At 42.1% G+C, this 22,808-nt stretch overlaps 1 protein-coding gene across 1 annotated transcript in view; it reads left to right on the plus strand.

Moving 5' to 3' along the window:
* The window catches only part of LOC105023362 (sodium channel protein type 4 subunit alpha B), a 55,420-nt gene that overhangs the window by 30,581 nt on the left and 2,031 nt on the right, over nt 1-22,808 (plus strand). The window contains exons 8-24 of the mRNA XM_010892499.3: nt 126-189; nt 317-458; nt 663-866; nt 1,391-1,612; nt 1,787-1,898; nt 2,595-2,833; nt 2,926-3,099; nt 3,499-3,855; nt 4,776-5,279; nt 11,364-11,487; nt 16,115-16,269; nt 16,352-16,525; nt 16,686-16,808; nt 16,991-17,272; nt 21,494-21,547; nt 21,651-21,788; nt 21,930-22,034. Of these exons, the coding sequence (XP_010890801.2) occupies nt 126-189; nt 317-458; nt 663-866; nt 1,391-1,612; nt 1,787-1,898; nt 2,595-2,833; nt 2,926-3,099; nt 3,499-3,855; nt 4,776-5,279; nt 11,364-11,487; nt 16,115-16,269; nt 16,352-16,525; nt 16,686-16,808; nt 16,991-17,272; nt 21,494-21,547; nt 21,651-21,788; nt 21,930-22,034 (3,173 nt within the window). The remainder of the gene's footprint in view (nt 1-125; nt 190-316; nt 459-662; nt 867-1,390; nt 1,613-1,786; nt 1,899-2,594; nt 2,834-2,925; nt 3,100-3,498; nt 3,856-4,775; nt 5,280-11,363; nt 11,488-16,114; nt 16,270-16,351; nt 16,526-16,685; nt 16,809-16,990; nt 17,273-21,493; nt 21,548-21,650; nt 21,789-21,929; nt 22,035-22,808) is intronic.

Below are 22,808 nucleotides of genomic sequence, written 5' to 3' on the forward strand. Positions count from 1 at the left end.
GGGGCGTGGGTACAGTACCTCTAATTTTCATCATGTGCACTTGAAGATGGTCTTGTCCAACTACATTAGCAAAAAGTCTGGCAAAACAAACTGTGCTCTAATTGTGGCCCTCCGGTTTCCTCCAGAAAACCATTACTACCTCCCGGGGATGATAGATCCTCTGCTTTGTGGAAACGCTTCTGATGCTGGGTACGTTTTCCGGAAATCAAAGTCTCGACTGTGCAATACATGGTGCAAAGTCTTTGCATTCATATTTTTTAATAACAACTAATAATCATTCCTATTCAATTTGTGGTGCCACCTGGACATTTGACAGACTATGCCCTGAAGGATACAAGTGTTTCAAGGCTGGAAAGAATCCCAACTTTGGATACACAAGTTATGACAGTTTTGGATGGGCCTACCTTGCACTGTTTCGACTGATGACACAGGATTTCTGGGAAAATCTTTTCCAGTTGGTACGTGCTTCCAACTACTGAAATGAACGATTAATAAAAATATAGCTAATAGTAAAATGTGCAGTTATCTACACCTATAGCACCTGTGGATGTCCTAGGGTCATATGAGTCAACATTATGTGGCATCAGAAAATATTTTTTATATTGTGTACTCTTGCTTTCTACTGGTGAAGTAACTGGACTTTTATTTTTTATTTTCCTCAGACTCTTCGCTCGGCAGGGAAAACCTACATGATCTTCTTTGTGGTGGTGATCTTCCTGGGTTCCTTCTACCTGATCAACCTCATCCTGGCTGTGGTGGCCATGGCTTATGCAGAGCAGAACGAGGCCACTATGGCCGAGGCAAAAGAGAAAGAGGCGGAATATGCCAGGATCATGGAGCAACTAATGGAACGTAAAGAGACGGAGGTCAGCAAGGCAACTCTCTGATGTGTGACCAACTTTCTATGCATATAAAGAGCTTTGAGAAGCTGAAGAAATGTGGTAAATGTGTGGTATATCCATTTGATCTAATGATGGGTGACTCTATTTAAATCTATATTTATATGTACAATCAAATGACATGCCTAGTAACCCTACTAGTGTGTTGAAAGGCCCAGGAAGGACTTTTGGGTGAATATTTTCACATCATAGAGCTGAAACTTTGAAATTAAGTGTAAATGCTCTGTGGTTGGAATGTTACTTAAGGCCAACTATATGTCACAGGACAAATAATATTTTATGTGTAAGGCTGCAGTCTATCAGCCATTCCGCACTGTGCACTGAGATGTTTTCCAATTGGTTTCCACACAATCCAGCTGAACATTTTAAGGTGATTTAAAAATAGAAATGGTGCATGAGGACTTTTGTTTGCAGATTAATGCAATGTTGGTTGTTAGCATCCTTAATTTGTTTGATTCAGTACAGGGATTTACTGAATTTTTCCCTGACAGAGACTTGAAAGGCATCAAGAACACCATGAACATGCTAAGATCGCTGGCAGCCAGACGTCACTGCCCAGTCCAAAATCTGAAAATAAGGAAGTTGAAAAGTCTGTTGAAATGGTTGCTGTTGATGATGAGTCCGGTTTCAACATGAATGACAAGGCTTTACAAGACACCAATGGAGGCCTTATGGTTAGAGCCAACTCTGAAAGGGTCCTAACAGACCAGGAGGTAGGCCACAGGGAACTGATGTGTTTTTGTGTGCTCTGATCGAAACAGTACCTGATTGAACATGTACTTTTCTAAATTTTAGCATGGTTTCAGTTACTTTGGTGAATGACTAAATCAGTAGACATATTCAATTAAGCTCAGCTTTGCTCTGTAAGTTGTTTTTCTTTGGTCTAGTCTGTCGCGGTGTTGAGGAAGGCCAGAGAAAACAAAGATCAGCTGGAAGTAGCAGATCTGCAGGAGAAGACACCCAGTTTGCCTAGTGTCTACAGTCAAGATGACTCGAACGGTAACTGTCACAAATCAAAATGTATACAAGAGAAACAAAAGATGGCTGCCCATATCATTACGGATCCCCAACCAATATTAAACAGTTAGCAGCAGACATTATGGGCTAAAGTCATCAAACTTTCTTTAAATGTAAACCCGATGTAGGAAATTAGGTGAAAGATGACTCACTATCCTATGTCTGTCTGTCCCTGTCGGTAAGCTTCAAATTGCGAGACCTGTTCCTCTTTGCAAATGCAATTTGTCAATGTTTGTAATTGTGTTTTAGTTACATTACAGTAACAGTACTTTTCCATGTGGTGTTTTGGTTATTTTGTCCAACCCCTGTAATGTAATATCTGTGTTCTTATTGGCTCCTGTACACTCTAAAAAGATTCCTGGAGGGCCCTTTAGGGGCTCTTCACATTGAAACTGTGGGTTAAGTTCTTCCAAGAATCCCTTTGGAACGGTTCCTTGAGTAACAAATAACAATAGTTCATTACAATACTCTGACATTTTTCTATGAAGAACCTTAAGGGGTTCCCCCACTGTTTCAAATGATATTCCAATAACCTTTCATTTTTTTTAGTGTATTAATGCAACAGGTCATGGGTATGAAGGTTGGTGGCTTGGTGTTAAGCTTGTCAAACAACATGCTATTCCTTTACTCCAATTGTTAAGCCAGACTAACAACACCCTGGTCGTTTACCTTCACCAGATCTGGAGGTGGATCTTAGGCCCTGCCCCCCTTGTTGGTACAAGTTTTCAGATATATTCTTGAAATGGAACTGCTGTGTGCCTTGGGTGACCTTCAAAAAGTGGATGTACCTCATAGTGATGGATCCATTCGTGGACTTGGGCATCACAATATGCATTGTTCTCAACACCATGTTCATGGCCATGGAACATTACCCAATGACAGCGGAGTTCGAGGATGTGCTGAGCGTTGGGAACTTGGTGAGTTACCTTCTTCAATGACGCTCGTCTTCAACACTTCGGGGTTAGGAATACCATGGAATTGTTTTTTGAAAAACAATCCTCTTGTGCAGGTTTTCACTGGAATCTTCACAGCAGAGATGGTCCTAAAGCTCATTGCCATGGATCCATATTACTACTTCCAGGTTGGGTGGAACATCTTCGACAGCATCATTGTAACCATGAGCCTGGTGGAGCTGGGGCTGGCCAATGTTCAGGGTCTGTCCGTTCTCCGATCCTTCCGTCTGGTGAGACTTCCTCCACCCAGTTTAGAAAAACGCTCTTTCACTGTAATTGTGAAGTGGAACCACAACATATTATCTTTATCTTCTGTATCCATGTCTATAAGGTATTTTTGTGGATTGTCCATGTAGCAATATAATTATAGAACCTAATCAACAATAGTGTTTTTATTAACCCTCTTCCAAGAATGTCCTTTTTCACAACTGCCAACAAAACATATACAAAAAATATGTATTGGTGTAATCAATACATGAATGTAACAGTAAAATACAACAACAAAATAAAAACTGGATATAAAATAATGTAACACCAGCTATATTTACTAAGTTAAATTGAAATGCTTTTTACCCCAACTAGAACTATACTTCTGTGCAATCTATTAATGTCTGATTGTTTCGGGGCAGATGCGTGTATTCAAGCTGGCAAAATCCTGGCCTACGCTCAACATGCTGATCAAGATCATTGGTAACTCTGTGGGGGCCCTGGGGAACCTCACCCTGGTCCTGGCTATCATCGTCTTCATCTTTGCTGTGGTGGGCATGCAACTGTTTGGGAAGAGCTACAGAGAATGCGTGTGTAAGATCTCTGGAGACTGCACACTGCCTCGGTGGCACATGCAAGACTTCTTCCATGCTTTCCTCATCATCTTCCGGGTGCTGTGCGGCGAGTGGATCGAGACCATGTGGGACTGCATGGAGGTGGCCGGCCAGGGCATGTGTCTTATTGTATTCATGATGGTCATGGTCATTGGTAACCTAGTGGTAAGTGATGGATATAATAATGGGTGGGCACTTCGTGAGTGATTTAAATGGTCTATTGTAATTTCACTCTTAAAAAGAAAAGGTTATTGGAATATCCTTCACTTTTGAACTGTGGGGGAACCCCTATGTTCTTGAAGGCAAAATGTATTTTAAAGAGATATTTATATTTACTCAAAGAACCATATCAGCAAACTAACCAATGAAAAATCTACTTCAAATGTTTTTTTAAGCAACCATTAAAAACATGTTATTTGAAAATGTAGTGGTTTTCCCAAAGTTTCAATGTGAAGAATCCCTAAAGGACCCTCCTTTAACAGTTTATTTTTAGTGTACATGATTGTGGAAGTAGACTTAGGTAAAGTGAAGATACCACAGATCCAGACATCACTGAGGTAACGCTGTTTGGTGATTCATAAGATGACAAGGATAAATAATTGTATCCGATGTGGTAACAAAAGCTTGACCACAAATATGCCAGAGGCCGAGATGGCTTCATATGTGAAACCTCCGGAAAATCCCAGCGACTAACAAAAGCAACAACTACGATTAGACACCATTCATTAGTGAGAAGGACTATTATTAGCTTCATGGCACTGGCTAGCCATCCTGACCTTGAGGTGTTTGGGGATCCACTGGAGAAGGTGGCATATAGAAGGTGGCATATAGAAGGTAGCGGAGGGCTTACAAGAATGGTGGAGCGAGCAGCCTGAACTCTACTAACGTGGTAATTGATCACACATATCGAATACCAATTGGTAACAATCTGTGCAGTCGGGTCACATGCCACGATTATTGTCAGTCCGGCAATATCAACAATCAGACACATTTGGCAGCTAAATGCTTCAGTACCCTGGTGCAAAGACACAGGGGACAATATTTAGAAATACTGAATGATTAAATGTTATTTCATCCATACACAGGTGCTGAACCTCTTCCTTGCCTTGCTGCTGAGCTCGTTCAGTGGGGACAATTTGGCGGCTCCGGAGGAGGATGGAGAGATGAACAACCTGCAGATTGCCATTAATAGGATCACAAATGCCATTGACTGGGCCAAAGTCTACATCATTAAACAGTTCCAGATTATTGTCGGGAAGAAGTCAAACGGATGTGGTGATGAGGCTGATGGTGTTGTGGGTGGAAGTAATGGGAACATAGACATCCTCCAGAAGGACAACCCTAACCCTAACCCTAACCCCAACCCTAACCCCAACCCTAACCCCACTGACGACCCAACAGCTTTGGAGCTGAAAATGCTGGACATTTGGGTGGACGATGTACACCCAAGTGGATTTCTTACAACTGCTGAATTGACAGTAGATGTACCCATTGCCAAAATGGAGTCGGATAATGAAGATGATAATGAGGATGATAATGATGATGATAACGATGATGGCTCAGAAAAGGATATTAAAGACCATACTGAGGTAATAATGCATTAGTGACAAGTAAAACATAACATAGACTTTTGATATGTTGAGTATTCATGCAACACAACATCTACCAAACATTTTTCTATATTTCTATATTATCAGACCCAGATAATGATATTAAGATAATGTACAGCCTAGGAAACAGAAAATACATACATCTATATCTGACGGAGACATTAATAAAATATGCTTGCTGACAAAAAGCAGTGAGGGAAAACAGTGAGTTTTTTTGCTAATGTATTTATATACAATGCCTTCAGAAACTATTATTCTCTTTTTCCACATGTGTTATTGACTTAGATTATACACAAAATGTCAATTGGCACAACACCCTAAAATGAAAAAGCAATAACACATCTTTTTTTAATATCTAATATTTTTAAGTACAGTATTCAGACCTGTATGACCAAACTGAGTAACCAGACAAAAAGGGCTTTGGTCAGGTAGGTGACCAAGTACCCAAATGGACAAAGATTCAGAGTTTCTGTGCTGAGATCTTGCGGAAGGAATCTTGCCAAAAGTTTGCGTAAGGGCCTCACCAAGGTTGCCACAATATGTGATAAATGCATTTTAACGCTACTTAATGTGAGGTATCACAGCACTGGGCTAAAGGTTTGGGTTCTGCTGAGCTGAAGGATGTGAAACACAACCTACCAACAGCTATTTTCTTCGGGATTATTCCTCTAACGTTACTGCACCTAACATAAAATATATTTTACAAATTTGGCTGTCAAATATTCAGGTTTAAATAGCCTACTTATTCCAATGAGACCAAGTTGCAGGAGCAAAAAGATTCTCTGGTCTGATAAGATCAACAAATGATTCGGCTTGAATGCCAATTCTCTATGTGAAACATTGTGGTGGAAGCATCATGCTATGGGGATTCTTCTCAGTGGCAGGTTGGAAGTGTCAGGACTAAGGGAAGTATATACAGAGCAAAATACAAACCCAATTCCAAAAAAGTTGGGACATAGTACAATTGTGAATAAAAACAGAATGCAATGATGTGGAAGTTTCAAATTTCAACATTTTATTCAGAATACAACATAGATGACATATCAAATGTTTAAACTGAGAAAATGTATCACTTTAAGGGAAAAATAAGTTGATTTTAAATGTCATGGCATCAACACATCTCAAAAAAGTTGGGACAAGGTCATGTTTACCACTGTGTGGCATCCCCTCTTCTTTTTATAACAGACTGCAAACATCTGGAGACTGAGGAGACAAGTTGCTCAAGTTTATGAAAAGGAATGTTTGTCTAATACAGGCTTCTAGTTGCTCAACTGTCTTAGGTCTTCGTTGTCGCACCTTCCTCTTTATGATGCGCCAAATGTTTTCTATGGGTGAAAGATCAGGTCTGCAGGCTTGCCATTTCAGTACCCGGATCCTTCTTCTATGCAGCCATGACATTGTAATTGATGCAGTATGTGGTCTGGCATTGTCATGTTGGAAAATGCAAGGTCTTCCCTGAAAGAGACAACGTCTGGATGGGAGCATATGTTGTTCTAGAACTTGGATATAACTGTCAGCATTGATGGTGCCTTTCCAGATGTGTAGGCTGCCCATGCCACACGCACTCATGCAACGCCATACCATCAGAGATGCAGGCTTCTGAACTGAGCGCTGATAACAACTTGGGTTGTCCTTGTCCTCTTTAGTCCGGATGACATGGCGTCCCAGTTTTCCAAAATGAACTTCAAATTTTGATAGTCTGACCACAGAACACTTTTCCACTTTGCCACAGTCCATTTTAAATGATCCTTGGCCCAGAGGAAACGCCTGCGCTTCTGGATCCTGTTTAGATACGGCTTCTTTTTTGACCTATAGAGTATTAGCCGGCAACGGCAAATGGCACGGTGGATTGTGTTCACCGACAATGTTTTCTGGAAGTATTCCTGAGCCCATGTTGTGATTTCCATTACAGTATAATTCCTGTATGTGATGCAGTGCCGTCACGGGCATCCAGTATGGTTTTCCGGCCTTGACCCTTACGCACAGAGATTGTTCCAGATTGTCTGAATCTTTGAATTATATTATGCACTGTAGATGATGATAACTTCAAACTCTTTGCAATATTTCTCTGAGAAACTCCTTTCTGATATTGCTCCACTATTTTTCGCCGCAGCATTGGGGGAATTGGTGATCCTCTGTGCATCTTGACTTCTGAGAGACACTGCCACTCTGAGAGGCTTTTTTCAAACCCAATCATGTTGCCAATTGACATAATAAGTTGCAAATTGGTCCTCCAGCTGTTCCTTATCTGTATATTTAACTTTTCCAGCCTCTTATTGCTACCTCTCCCAACATTTTTGGAATGTGTAGCTCTCATGAATTCCAAAATGAGCCAATATTTGGCATGACATTACAAAATGTCTCACTTTCAACATTCAATAGCATAGCATAGCATCGTCTTCCGCTTATCCGGGGCCGGGTCGCGGGGGCAGCAGTCTAAGCAGGGATGCCCAGACTTCCCTCTCCCCAGACACTTCCTCCAGCTCTTCCGGGGGGACACCGAGGCGTTCCCAGGCCAGCCGGGAGACATAGTCCCTCCAGCGTGTCCTAGGTCTTCCCCGGGGTCTCTTCCCGGTGGGACGGGACCGGAACACCTTCCCAGGAAGGTGTTCCGGAGGCATCCGAAACAGATGCCCAAGCCACCTCAGCTGACCCCTCTCGATGTGGAGGAGCAGCGGCTCTACTCTGAGCTCCTCCCGGGTGACCGAGCTTCTCACCCTATCTCTAAGGGATCGCCCAGCCACCCTGCGGAGAAAGCTCATTTCGGCCGCCTGTATCCGGGATCTTGTCCTTTCGGTCATGACCCAAAGCTCATGACCATAGGTGAGAGTAGGAACGTAGATTGACCGGTAAATCGAGAGCTTCGCCTTGCGGCTCAGCTCTTTCTTCACCACGACAGACCGATACATCGACCGCATTACTGCAGAAGCTGCACCGATCCGTCTGTCAATCTCCCGTTCCATCCTTCCCTCACTCGTGAACAGGACCCCTAGATACTTAAACTCCTCCACTTGAGGCAGGCACTCTCCACCAACCTGAAGTGGGCAAGCCACCCTTTTCCGACTGAGGACCATGGCCTCGGATTTGGAGGTACTGATTTTCATCCCCACCGCTTCACACTCGGCTGCAAACCGTCCAAGTGCATGCTGAAGGTCCTGGCTTGAAGGGGCCAACACGACAACATCATCCGCAAAGAGCAGAGACGAAATCGTGTGGTCCCCAAACCTGACAACCTCCGGCCCCTGGCTGCGCCTAGAAATTCTGTCCATAAAAATTACGAACAGAACCGGTGACAAAGGGCAGCCCTGCCGGAGTCCAACATGCACAGGGAACAAGTCTGACTTACTGCCGGCAATGCGGACCAAGCTCCTGTTTCGGTCGTACAGGGACCTGACAGCCCTTAGCAAAGGACCCAGGACCCCATATTCCCGAAGCACTCTCCACAGGATGCCGCGAGGGACACAGTCGAATGCCTTCTCCAAATCCACAAAACACATGTGGACTGGTTGGGCAAACTCCCATGAACCCTCCATCACCCCGTAGAGGGTATAGAGCTGGTCCAGTGTTCCACGGCCTGGACGAAAACCACACTGTTCCTCCTGAATCCGAGGTTCTACTATCGGCCGTATTCTCCTCTCCAGAACCCTGGCATAGACTTTCCCGGGGAGGCTGAGAAGTGTGATCCCCCTATAGTTGGAACACACCCTCCGGTCCCCCTTCTTATAAAGAGGGACCACCACCCCGGTCTGCCATCCCAGAGGCACTGTCCCCGACTGCCACGCGATGTTGCACAGGCGTGTCAGCCAAGACAGCCCCACAACATCCAGAGACTTGAGGTACTCAGGGCGGATCTCATCCACCCCCGGTGCCTTGCCACCGAGGAGTTTCTTAACCACCTCGGTGACTTCAGCCCGGGTGATGGACGAGTCTACCTCTGAGCCCTCATCCTCTGCTTCCTCAATGGAAGACGTATCGGCGGGATTGAGGAGATCCTCGAAGTACTCCTTCCACCGCCCGACGACATCCCCAGTTGAGGTCAACAGCTGCCCACCTCTACTGTAAACAGCGTTGGTAGGGCACTGTTTCCCTCTCCTGAGGCGCCGGATGGTTTGCCAGAATCTCTTCGAGGCCAGCCGATAGTCCTTCTCCATGGCCTCACCGAACTCCTCCCAGGCCCGAGTTTTTGCCTCCACAACCACCCGGGCTGCAGTCCGCTTGGCCTGTCGGTACCCGTCAGCTGCCTCTGGAGTCCCACAAGCCAACCAGGCCTGATAGGACTCCTTCTTCAGCTTGACAGCATCCCTTACTTCCGGTGTCCACCACCGGGTTCGGGGATTGCCGCCTCGACAGGCACCGGAGACCTTACGGCCACAGCTCCGAGCGGCCGCTTCGACAATGGCGGTGGAGAACATGGTCCACTCGGACTCAATATCTCCAGCCTCCCTCGGGATCCAGTCAAAGCTCTGCCGGAGGTGGGAGTTAAAGATCTCTCTGACAGGAGACTCGGCCAGACGTTCCCAGCAGACCCATACAGTACGCTTGGGCCTGCCGAGTCTGTCCAGCTTCCTCCCCCGCCATCGGATCCAACTCACAACCAGGTGGTGATCAGTTGACAGCTCCGCCCCTCTCTTCACCCGAGTGTCCAAGACATGTGGCCGCAGGTCAGATGAAACGACAACAAAGTCGATCATCGACCTGCGGCCTAGGGTGTCCTGGTGCCACGTGCACTGATGGACACCCTTATGCTTGAACATGGTGTTCGTTATGGACAAACTGTGACTAGCACAGAAGTCCAATAACTGAACACTGCTCGGGTTCAGATCAGGGGGGCCGTTCCTCCCAATCACGCCCCTCCAGGTGTCACTGTCGTTGCCCACGTGGGCGTTGAAGTCCCCCAGTAGAACGATAGAGTCCCCAGTCGGAGCACTTTCCAGCACCCCTCCCAGAGACTCCAAGAAGGTCGGGTACTCTGCACTGCCGTTCGGCCCGTAGGCACAAACAACAGTGAGAGACCTATCCCCGACCCGTAGGCGCAGGGAAACGACCCTCTCGTTCACCGGGGTAAACTCCAACACATGGCGGCAGAGCTGGGGAGCTATAAGCAAACCCACACCAGCCCGCCGCCTCTCACCATGGGCAACTCCAGAGTGGTGAAGAGTCCATCCTCTCTCAAGGAGTACGGTTCCAGAGCCCAAGCCGTGCGTAGAGGTGATCCCGACTACCTCTAGTCGGAACCTCTCAACCTCACGCACCATCTCAGGCTCCTTCCCCGCCAGCGAGGTGACATTCCACGTCCCTAGAGCTAGTTTCCGTGTCCGGGGATCGGGTTGTCTAGGCCCCCGCCTTCGACTGCCGCCCGATCCTCTCTGCACCGGCCCCTTATGGTCCCTCCTGTGGGTGGTGAGCCCACGGGAGGGCGGCCCCATGTCGCTCGTTCGGGCTGGGCCCGGCCGGGCCCCATGGGGAAAGGCCCGGCCACCAGGCGCTCGCGAACGAGCCCCAACCCAATTCAATATTTTATCTATATTCTATTGTGAAATATACCTTTATGAGATTTGTAAACTATTCCATTCCTTTTTTACTCACAATTTGCACCATGTCAATGAAACACATTATTGCTTTGCATAGTGAAAAAGGCCATGGAACGGTGTGATGTGCATGAGTTTAAATAAATAAAAAAGGGTTCATAATAATATGCAAAGTAAGCAACATATTCATAAAGACCAGCATTCTTTACAGTTACTTAGATGCTGTTAAAATTGACTTTCCTGGATCTTCTGTTGCTCTGTAAACTGGTAATTTAGTCATTATGCATCCACTGTAACAACGTCATTATAACGTTTTTGTAATTGGGCTTAATTTCATTCCTGGGCTAATTTATTTCCTGTGACAATGGACCAGATGTGGGCTAGGGACCCCACATTGGGTCGGACTGGGCCCGAATTTTCAGGCACGATTACATCTTTTAGTTAGAATACGTTCTAACTAAAAGATGTGGGGAATTTATCTGCATGAATAGGGAGAAAACCTGATTCTCTAATCTAGAGTTCTGTCCTATTACAGTTAACACAGTTTGTAGCGGACAATGCCTCTTCAATCTGCAGCACAGTGGACAATCCTTCTGAAGTGGAGGAAGAGGAGGAGGAAGAGTTAGACCCCACCAGCCCTGAGAACTGCTGGACTGACAGTAAGGGAATCCTCCTTTCACATACAGTTGCAAAGGGAGGGTATATTTCTGGAAATCACTACGTTTTAGTAAACCACCAGTATGTTTCAAGGATTTATGTTTGGTACAGTATCAGTAAATATCCAGTGGTCATTTTGGGTACATTTCAAAGTCACAGTTATTTTTTATAAAATACACTGAATAATACAGTCATTCCAAACAGTTACATTCTTGTGACATGGCACACGGCATCTACGCAGTAAGAATTAAGAAATATATCAAGCAAAAATATAGCTAAGAAATATGAACATATAGCAAAAATATACTTAATGTAAAATAAAAGCAATTTTAAAGGTAGAATGGGGAAAATGTTTTGTAACACGTTGTACAACCGTAGAACATTTTTATTTCTAACACTTAGCTCCTGGCTGATGAAGGGCACAAGCTCTTACTGTAGCATTCCCGGCTGAACAGATGCAATTTACTCTCATGGAACTGATGTTTATAAAAGGATTTAATTTCCATAAAACACTGTAAGAGCTGTATGAACAAACAGACAAACTTCAGACATACTTACTGCATGTAAATAGCCATAAACATACAAACCACAGAATCCACATGTGCAATCTAATTAGCCTACTACACCATAGTGTGATAATAAAATCACATTCTAATATACAGGCTAATGTAATAACATTGTTTTATTGTACTGTAGCAAGCCTGAATAATATTAATTGTTTTTAATTACAACAATCTCCCTTGAGTGCAATGTGAACTAAATTAATTACACACACTATGCATAACAACATTAACAAATGAAATTGTCATCGCTGATATCCAAAACCTATGCTAACGACACACTAAACGTTAGCTATTCATGTTTTTTACTCTTTGCTGTTTTTTTTATACAGCATTATGATTAAACCCTTTTCTGTATGGTTGGTTCTACCAACAGCCAATCAATGATACCCTAACAACTACAGCCAATCAGAGTGATACCCTAAACACCTGTGCCAACATAACTTTGTTAAAGCTGCACTAGATAGGATTTATTCAGTAAAACATTCTGGTGGAATGTCATTTTATCATTTTTGGAGCATGCCGCTACTTCCCAGCCAATCCCGTTCCAGCCAATCGCCTTCTGCGAGGCAGGCTTTCCTCCTTGGCTTATTTTACCTGGATGATATTATATATAGCATAACTATGCCATAAGGGGCGAAGTTTGCTTACTGTAAGAAACTATAATGGCAGCTAGAGATCAGGACTACAAACCGTCAGTTCCTCCCTTGTCTACTACAGCATACACTACGAAAACGGCAAAGCGAAAGAAGACTTAGACCAACTCTCTGTAGCTAACTACCAGAAATCCTAAACTAACATTAGCAAGGCTAAGAAGAACGTTGTCAAACTCTGAGTTAGTGCTATTTTTGGAACAGGTAATTCCATTTTCCATATTTTTATTCTGAACATGATTCTCTATCGGGCATTGGTGCAGAATCGCTTTCTGACGGATGAGTAATTGCAAAATGCTGTAATTGTTTTTTTTACTGAAAAAAACCCTACATTGTGGAGCTTACATTTTTTCTAATTTAACAAATAAATGTGTCTAACTACAGTACTGTAGCTATCTGGCTAAAACATTGCCACCATGCAAACAAAACTAGGAGCACAGAAATGGAAGGACAAATCTAAAAGAGAATATCTAAATAAGTGTAGCAGTTCATTAATGGCTGATTGGGTCTGAGTAGGTTATGAATTGAAAATATGTGACATAATTAACCTGTGTTGAAGTTATGAATGGCCTGGTTATGAATTACAGCATTAAACAATAAAATGTTTATTACTTGTTTTTTTGGACAGTCATTTAATTACTTTTAATTCATTTTTTGGCACGTGGTTTGGGACCTAAATGTTAAATTCTGTCCCGGGCCCTGTCATTCCTGTCGGCGTCCCTGAGTAGGAGTATTGAATAATATAAATACAATATAAGTGTAATATGAATGATACATACAAATACTCTAATGTACATATGATCCTAGTTCAGTGTTGCTGTTTGAGAATCCTTGCGGCCTGAGGTAAAAAACTGTTTGTGAGTCTGGAAGTGCGTGCCCTGATGCTCCGGTAACGTCTACCAGACGGCAGCAGTGTGAACACCATATCCTGGGTGGCTGTAGTATTTGATGATGTTCCTGCTTTCCTAAGGCATCATGTATGGTAAATGCCATGCACGAAGGAGGGATTGCAGCCGATGATGCCCTCTGTAGACTTCACAACCCTCTGCTCTACCAGGCAGTAATGCAGCCTGAGAGGATGCTCTAAATGATGCACCAGTAGAAGTTGGTGAGAGTTTTTGTAGACATGCCAAACTTCTTGAGTATCCTCAGGACGTATAGTCGCTTTTGGGTAGTTTTCACTGCACAGTCTGCTTGCCTGGACCCAGTGAGGTCATCTTTGATGAACACACAGAGGAACTTGAAGTCGCTTCCTGAAGTCCACAATCCTTTCCTTGGTCTTGCAGACATTGAGAGAGAGTTTTTGTCCTGGCACCATGTAGCCAGGTTCCCTACCTCCTTGCTGTAACCGGTGTCATCATTGTAAAACATGAGACCCAGGACGGTTGTGTCGTCCGCAAACTTAAGGATGCCGTTGGGGCTGGATGTGGCTGCGCAGTCATGCGTGAACAGGGAGTACAGGAGGGGACTGAGTACACAGCCCTGGGGTGCTCCGATGCCAGGGTCAGTGCAGAGGAGGTGAGGTTGCCTATTCTCACTACCTGGGGTCTGCTCGTCAAGAAGTCCAGGATCCATTTGCAAAGGGAGGTGTTAAGTCCCAGGGTCCTGAGCATAGGAATAAGATTAGCAGGCACAATAGTCTTGAATGCAGAGCTGTAGTCCATGAACAACATCCTTATGTATGTGTTACCTTTTTCCAGGTGGGAGAGGGTGGTGTGTAATCAGGGCGATTGCATCGTCCGTAGATCTATTGGAGCGGTATGCAAATTGAAAGGGGTCCAAGGTGTCAGAAAGCATGGAGCAAATTTGGGTTCTGATTTTGCACTGCCGATTTTGCATTTTTTCCCACTTACAAAGCATGTATAAGTCTGTCATTTTTATCATAGGTACTCTTCAACTGCGAGTGACGGAATCTAAAACAAAAATCCAAAAAATCACATTATATGATTTTTAAATAATGAATTTTCATTTTATTGCATGACATAAGTATTTGATACATCAGAAAATCAGAACTTAATATTTGGTACAGAAACATTTTTTTGCAATTACAGAGATCATACGTTTCCTGTAGTTCTTGACCGGGTTTGCACACACTGCAGCAGGGATTTTGGCCCACTCCTCCATACAGACCTTATCCAGATCAATGTAATTTTCAGGATTTTTGTTTTAGATTCCGTCTCTCACAGTTGACGTTTACCTATGATAACATGCTTTGTAAGTAGGAAAACCTGCAAAATCAGCAGTGTATCAAATACTTGTTCTCCCCACTGTAGAGAAAACCTCTGCTTGCTGGTCGGCACACCCCCCCGAGAACATGGCCTGGAATGCCATCTGGCCAAGGTGACTTCTGAGGGTTCACTCTCTGAAAAGCTCTCCTCACGTCAGCTGTGGCTAAGGACGGAATGTAGTTGTCCTGGTCCTCAGCAAGCCTTCCAGAAAGGATGGTGTTGGTCACCCCAAACCATGCATAGAGGGAGTTGAGCTTGTCGGGAAGAGAGGCGGCAGGCAGGGCATCATTGCTGTTTCTCCCTTTACAATCTGTGATGTGTCTCAGTCCACACCAGATGCGTCTCGGGTCAGAGCTGTGGTAGTTAGACTCCAACATAACCCTGCAGTCTCTCTGATGGCCTTCTGTAGGTCACATCTGGACCTCCTCAAAGCCTCCAGGTCCCCAGAACTATAGGCAGAGGACTGTGCTATGAGCATAGCACGGAAATTACCATGAAGTACTGAATACAGACTTTTTCACTAATGAACACATTTCCAAAAGTGCTAGTACTGTATGAGCCACAGTGCAGCATGAACAAAAATGAAAACAATGTAAACAGTAATAAGCAAAAAACTAGTGACCAGTCTCTACGGAGCACAGGAAGTAGTTGTCAATCTGTAATTATCTTTGGTCTCCTTGGTGGGTATTATTACAGGTAAAATAGAAAAAATAAATGACATAAGCTGATTAAAAAGGTAAAAAATAAGTAAATATTCAGACCCTTTTATTGTAAATAGAAAGGTGGGTGCCTTTCTATGTTATGTGTTGAATGTTCCACAGTTCGATGTCAAGAAAATGTCAAGAAGCCCAATATGGAGTGTCATGGAAAATTGTCTGATGACTTATTTAAATGAGATATTGTAAATTAAAATTTTCATTGAATTGGCAGAAATGTAAAATTTGCCATTATGGGGAATTATTATATGTAAATTGATGGAAAACATTTTAAATAAATTAGAAATTAGGTTTATAACAACTAATACATATAATTAATGAATCTGAATTAACAGTTTTTTTCTCAAGTGCATTGACTGAAATTCTGAAATGCCTGACTTAATGAATATGGATGGTACAGGCAAATGGGATGCAGTGTGTTTTTTTCTAACCTAATCTTTTCCTCTTGTCTCCATCCTCAAATCCCTGGTAGAATGCATCGGTCGATGTCCATGCCTTGACTTTGACATCACAACGGGCAAAGGAAAGATTTGGTGGAACTTCCGGAAAACATGTTTTCTCATTGTGGAGCACAACTACTTCGAGACCTTCATCATTTTCATGATTCTGATGAGTAGTGGAGCTCTGGTGAGAGAGATATCATGAGGACAGGTGAAATAACTACGGTATACACCTTGAAACAACTATAATATTTTTGCTCACCTTACAGGCTTTTGAAGACATATACATTGAGCAGCGCAGGACCATTAAAATCATCCTAGAATATGCTGATCAAGTTTTCACCTATGTGTTTATTATTGAGATGCTACTTAAGTGGGCGGCTTATGGGTTCAAGACCTACTTCACAAATGCATGGTGCTGGCTGGACTTCCTGATTGTGGATGTAAGTCAAAACAATTTCTCTGTTATAAGATACATTTTTGTTAAATAAAATGTATATGTGACGTTTTATCATTATGAAGTCTAGATAGACTAAGCATTCTTTTTGTTTATTTGAGAATGATAATCTTCATGTGTTGTTGTTCATAACCCAAATATTGTAGGTGTCTTTGATCAGCTTAACGGCAAACATCCTGGGCTACTCTGAACTTGGACCAATCAAATCTCTTCGAACATTAAGGGCATTACGGCCCCTCAGAGCGTTGTCCAGATTTGAGGGGATGAAGGTGTGTTCCTCTTTTACACACCAACCAAGCGTGTGGTCTAGTAAAAATAATGGTCTACTGCCATTTCATCTCACTCTAATCGTTAATACAGACTTTACATACAAGATATACTTTAAATCTTGATTTTTCTCAAAATCTCACAGGTTCTCTCCTATTTTGACACATGATTTTCCATTCCACAGGTTGTAGTGAACGCTCTGGTGGGGGCCATTCCTTCCATCTTTAACGTGCTCCTGGTTTGCCTCATCTTCTGGCTCATCTTCAGCATCATGGGAGTCAACCTGTTTGCTGGGAAATTCTATTACTGCTTCAACACCACATCTGAGGAGAGGTTTCCAGCTGACATTGTAAATAACAAGACTGAATGTTTGGGACTAGTGGCACAGACTGACACTGTGCGCTGGATGAACGCCAAGGTCAACTATGACAACGTGGGCATGGGCTACCTTTCCCTCCTGCAAATAGTGAGTTTCAATGCATGTTCTTTAGTAATGACATACCTGATAACTGGTACCTGTACAGTGCTAATAGTAAATAAGTACATCGAAATACATTTTCTCATTTGTTGTACATTGATTTGGAATCAGAGATTTAGTACGGACCAGCAGCTGACCCGACCTTAAACTTTGCATAAACAGATGTCTATAGAACAGACATATGATTGTATTACAAACACATTAATTATTTAACTCTCCTATTGTGTTTGAAAAGGGTTTATACCCTTAGTGTTCGCTGGTCAAATTTGACCCGTGTTTGAATTCATTAAAAAGCACTGAAAAAAACACTCATTATCAACCAATGAAATTTGTTATCTGCTAAATAACTTATTTAAAGTTTAAAATAGGCAAAATGTATCCATTTTATTGCTTATGATGAACAAAAGAGGCACATATATTATTAGTCCATGAGAGGCTGAAAATAATTCCCAAATAACTTGTTTATATTTTCTTATACGTTTACATTACCAATTATTATTACATTTGTTGAGTTATGGGTCAAAATTGACAGCCTATACTGTCATATGAAAAAATGAGAAAGGTCAATTTAATTTCCTAAAACAACACTTCATTTCATATCACAAGTGTCATCTCCGGCAAGGTGTGTGCGTGTCTGTATGTATTTCTGTATGTATGTTAATATGCATTATGGGCAGCATGTGAATGTTTGAATGTGTGCCTTGCAAATGTATTTCTGACATTTGTGGCAAATGAAGCTGTCCTTGAGAGGGCAGCACTGGCAACTCTTCCTCGATTCCAGGAGGCACATTTTGATGCATAGGTACCGTTGCATCTTGGTTTGATGCTACATCCCCACATTCGCAGAGGCAGGGGTTCAGGGTAAATCTATTCTTTACATATTAACATAACCTGTTACATGTTTTCATTGCTTTTTTTTTTTTACATATATACAGTGGGGAGAACAAGTATTTGATACACTGCCGATTTTGCAGGTTTTCCCACTTACAAAGCATGTAGAGGTCTGTAATTTTTATCATAGGTAGACTTCAACTGTGAGAGATGGAATCTAAAACAAAAATCCCGAAAATCACATTGTATGATTTTTAAATAATATATTTGCATTGTATTGCATAACATTAGTATTTGATCACCTACCAACCAGTAAGAATTCCGGCTCTCACAGACCTGTTAGTTTTTCTTTAAGAAGCACTCCTGTTCTCCACTCATTACCTGTATTAACTGCACCTGTTTGAACTCATTCCAAGACAACCCTATTGATTTGTTGGGTTCCCCATTAGCGGATGCTATGTTATAGTCTAGCTTATTCACTAGACAGAACAAAATACTGGGATTATAATTGTTTACCCCTGAATTACATGACTTACAAATGCAGCAAAAGAGAACATGCTTTTTTTTACTACAACAACTATAATCAGTCTACTTAGCCCTGCTAGTAGTATGGTATGTTATTTTCTCTTTCTTTACTTTTGAGCAGCAGACAAAAATTACAATCAACTTAAAATCTGTACAGGTGAACTCTCAAGCTTTTTGGGGATCCCATTCTTTCATTTTCCTGGTCCTGTCAAGTATGTGCAGAACATCTGGATATTTCGACAGAAATACTACCATTCATGAATTCCATAGATGTGTACTCCAATGTTCAACCAGAGGAGTTCAGGCATCTCATGTGATCACAGCAGTGTTTCCTCTGGAAAATGTTCTTGCTGTGGTGGGAATGTTTTCGAGCAGTATAGTTTGGCTATACATGGGTGTTGAGGGAGAGGCACGTGCAGGTAGCTAGATGCCCTCTTCTGTTTGCTCCATCTCTTCTTTCCTTTACCTTTCTTCCTATTCCAGTAAAAAAGTGTTTACAGTTATACATTATTGCGACTATTTCTGGTGGATTTTCGAAGTACGCATCTGTGCATGCTTTTTGGGCTTAAATGGGCTTCTATGGGCTTTATCAAAACCCCTTGGGCAGTAAAGGAGTAGGGATTTCCACGATTCTCTTGTCTTTTCACTTGATGAAAAAGTAAGTTATTGTGAATTAAATTGATAGTTATTGTAACAATGTCAAAAATTTGTGCCGCGAAATGAAATAGCTTTGGCAGTTTTGGCATGTTTTAATTGCTTCAAAATATTGTTGAAAAATAAATGGCAAATATTCGAAAAAGGTATTGACATTGTTGTATATAAAAATTAAGACATCGGTAGCTTTTCGCGCATAAACTACATCTGCAGTAGTCTGCTGATTTGCTCAACAACCAACATTGTCAAAATGTTGCAGAAACCCCCCTCGAATGCACGTTTGCAATCGTGAACACCCACGTAGAGAAGATTTAGCGGCGCCAATGTAACCTGCGATTATTATGACCAACAGTGATGGATTTTCAAAACGGTGCAAGTCGTCCTGGCTGTGTATCTATGATGGAAATTACAGGCCTCTCTCATCTTTTTAAGTGGGAGAACTTGCACAAATGGTGGCTGACTTTTTTGCCCCACTGTATGATATTATATATTAAAATCACCTAAAGGATTATTAGGAACACCATACTAATACTGTGTTTGACCCCCTTTCGCCTTCAGAACTGCCTTAATTCTACGTGGCATTGATTCAACAAGGTGCTGAAAGCATTCTTTAGAAATGTTGGCCCATAATGATAGGATAGCATCTTGCAGTTGATGGACATTTGTGGGATGCACATCCAGGGCACGAAGCTCCCGTTCTACCACATCCCAAAGATGCTCTATTGGGTTGAGATCTGGTGACTGTGGGGGCCAATTCAGTACAGTGAACTCATTGTCATGTTCAAGAAACCAATTTGAAATGATTCGAGCTTTGTGACATGGTGCATTATCTTGCTGGAAGTAGCCATCAGAGGATGGGTACATGGTGGTCATAAAGGGATGGACATGGTCAGAAACAATGCTCAGGTAGGCTGTGGCATTTAAACGATGCCCAATTGGCACTAAGGGGCCTAAAGTGTGCCAAGAAAACATCCCCCACACCATTACACCACCACCAGCCTGCACAGTGGTAACAAGGCATGATGGATCCATGTTCTCATTCTGTTTACGCCAAATTCTGACTCTACCATCTGAATATCTCAACAGAAATCGAGACTCATCAGACCAGGCAACATTCTTCCAGTCTTGAACTGTCCAATTTTGGTGAGCTCGTGCAAATTGTAGCAACTTTTTCCTATTTGTATTGGAGATGAGTGGTACCTCTTTGGGTCTTCTGCTGTTGTAGCCCATCTGCCTCAAGGTTGTGCGTGTTGTGGCTTCACAAATGCTTTGCTGCATACCTCGGTTATAACGAGTGGTTATTTCAGTCAAAGTTGCTCTTCTATCAGCTTGAATCAGTCGGCCCATTCTCCTCTGAACTCTAGCATCAACAAGGCATTTTCGCCCACAGGACTGCCGCATACTGGATGTTTTTCCCTTTTCACACCATTCTTTGTAAACCCTAGAAATGGTTGTGCATGAAAATCCCAGTAACTGAGCAGATTGTGAAATACTCAGACCGGCCCGTCTGGCACCAACAACCATGCCACGCTCAGAATTGCTTAAATCACCTTTCTTTCCCATTCTGACATTCAGTTTGGAGTTCAGGAGATTGTCTTGACCAGGACCACACACCTAAATGCATTGAAGCAACTGCCATGTGATTGGTTGATTAGATAGTTGCATTAATGAGAAATAGAACAGGTGTTCCTAATAATCCTTTAGGTGAGTGTATATTATAAAGCTCGGCTAATATTATCGAAGAAATACTCTGTTTTTACCAGCCACCCAACCAACCAAAACCGGAGAAATTTAAACTAGCGCTTCGTCCATCGTCCGCTTCGTCCAACTGGTTATGCGCATCCACATTTGCACACATGATGATGACAACTGAGGCACGCAATTCATATTTTGGTTCAAATAACTATGTTTTTATAACATAAAATAATAAACTCAAACATACAACCTGTCATAATTTTTTTGCGCACCTATTATTTTTCACTTGAAGTAATCCAAAAGTAAGATTTTTTCTAAAGTATCTGTAATCCTATTACAATATTTTTGTTGGCAACGTAACTGATTACAGTTACTGTTACTTGTAACTGATTACTTGTAATCAGTTACAAGTAATTTGTTAGTCCCTAACTCTGATTGTGAAAATAATAAAAATAGTTGCATTAGCTCTTGTAGCATGTCAGTCTACTCTATTTTCTTTTCCAGGCAACATTTAAAGGATGGATGGACATAATGTACCATGCTGTGGATTCACGTAATGTACGTTTTTTTCAGTTTTTTTATAATAAATAATTTGTGATTAAATTCTCATTTAAAGTTAATATCACAACAAATTAGATTTTTTGCTTTCTGTTCCAACAAGGTGGAAGATCAGCCCATATATGAAGACAATGTTTACATGTACATCTACTTCGTCATATTCATCATCTTTGGTTCCTTCTTCACCTTAAATCTATTCATTGGTGTCATTATCGACAACTTTAACCAACAGAAAAAGAAGATAAGTAGCCTCCCTACAGCATAGTATCACTAAATACCAAACAAGCATGCCATCTGTAAAACATTACAATAATCGTATAAACATAGTGTTCATGTTATAGGTAAAGGACATGCACAGGGAAATAACTGTATGTCTCCATACTTTGGAGGTAAAGATATCTTCATGACGGAGGAACAAAAGAAATACTACAATGCCATGAAGAAGCTTGGTTCCAAAAAGCCACAGAAACCTGTTCCTAAACCCGCGGTAGGCAAATAAGATCAATAACATTTCTAGTTAACCACTTGAGCCAAAAACCTTCCCATATTTGGACATGTCTTAGATATACAGTGGTATGACATCCTGTGTCTGCATAACGGTATAGCACAATTAAGTAAAAACTTTACATTGCTGATAGCTTAGAGGGTGGTGTATATGATCAGTACCCATAAGGTTACTAGATTACTAGAAAATCTAAGTGTAAAGTCTATTGTTGCTGTTTCACTCGCAGTAATGTTACCAAACTGTGTGAAAGCTGGGCATACACTCTAAAAAGTTTCTCGCAGTATTTCTTACTTTGAAACTGTGGGGGTACCCTTAAATGTTCTTCAAGAAAACATTTCAATTGGAATTGTGAAGAAATATTTATACTTGTTACTCACAGAACCATATGAGTAGGTAGACTATAATGTGCAAAACATAGCGGATACGGGCAAAATTGATGCCAGAAAAAACCTGAGCCCAATCTGAGAGGTCTTAAATTGAGCTTGCACCACAGGTTCTTCAAATGGTTTGTTGAGTAACCATTAGAAATAATTTTTTGAAGTATCCCTTTAAAGTTTTTTATTTTTGAAGGACTTCCAAGGATTCACCCACAGTTTTTATCATTTGAAGTATCCCTATAATACCCTAAAATAATATTTTCTTTTTGAGTGTACTGTGCAGGTACTCCTTGTATTCTGTGTGCGAACAAGTGCGAGCCACTGTTTTCTTTCCATATTTGTCCAAGAAACAGCAGTAAGCAGAACTGGCTGTATTGGG

The sequence above is a fragment of the Esox lucius genome, chromosome 11 (genome assembly GCF_011004845.1).
Source record: "Esox lucius isolate fEsoLuc1 chromosome 11, fEsoLuc1.pri, whole genome shotgun sequence".
In the NCBI taxonomy this organism is placed as follows: domain Eukaryota; kingdom Metazoa; phylum Chordata; class Actinopteri; order Esociformes; family Esocidae; genus Esox; species Esox lucius.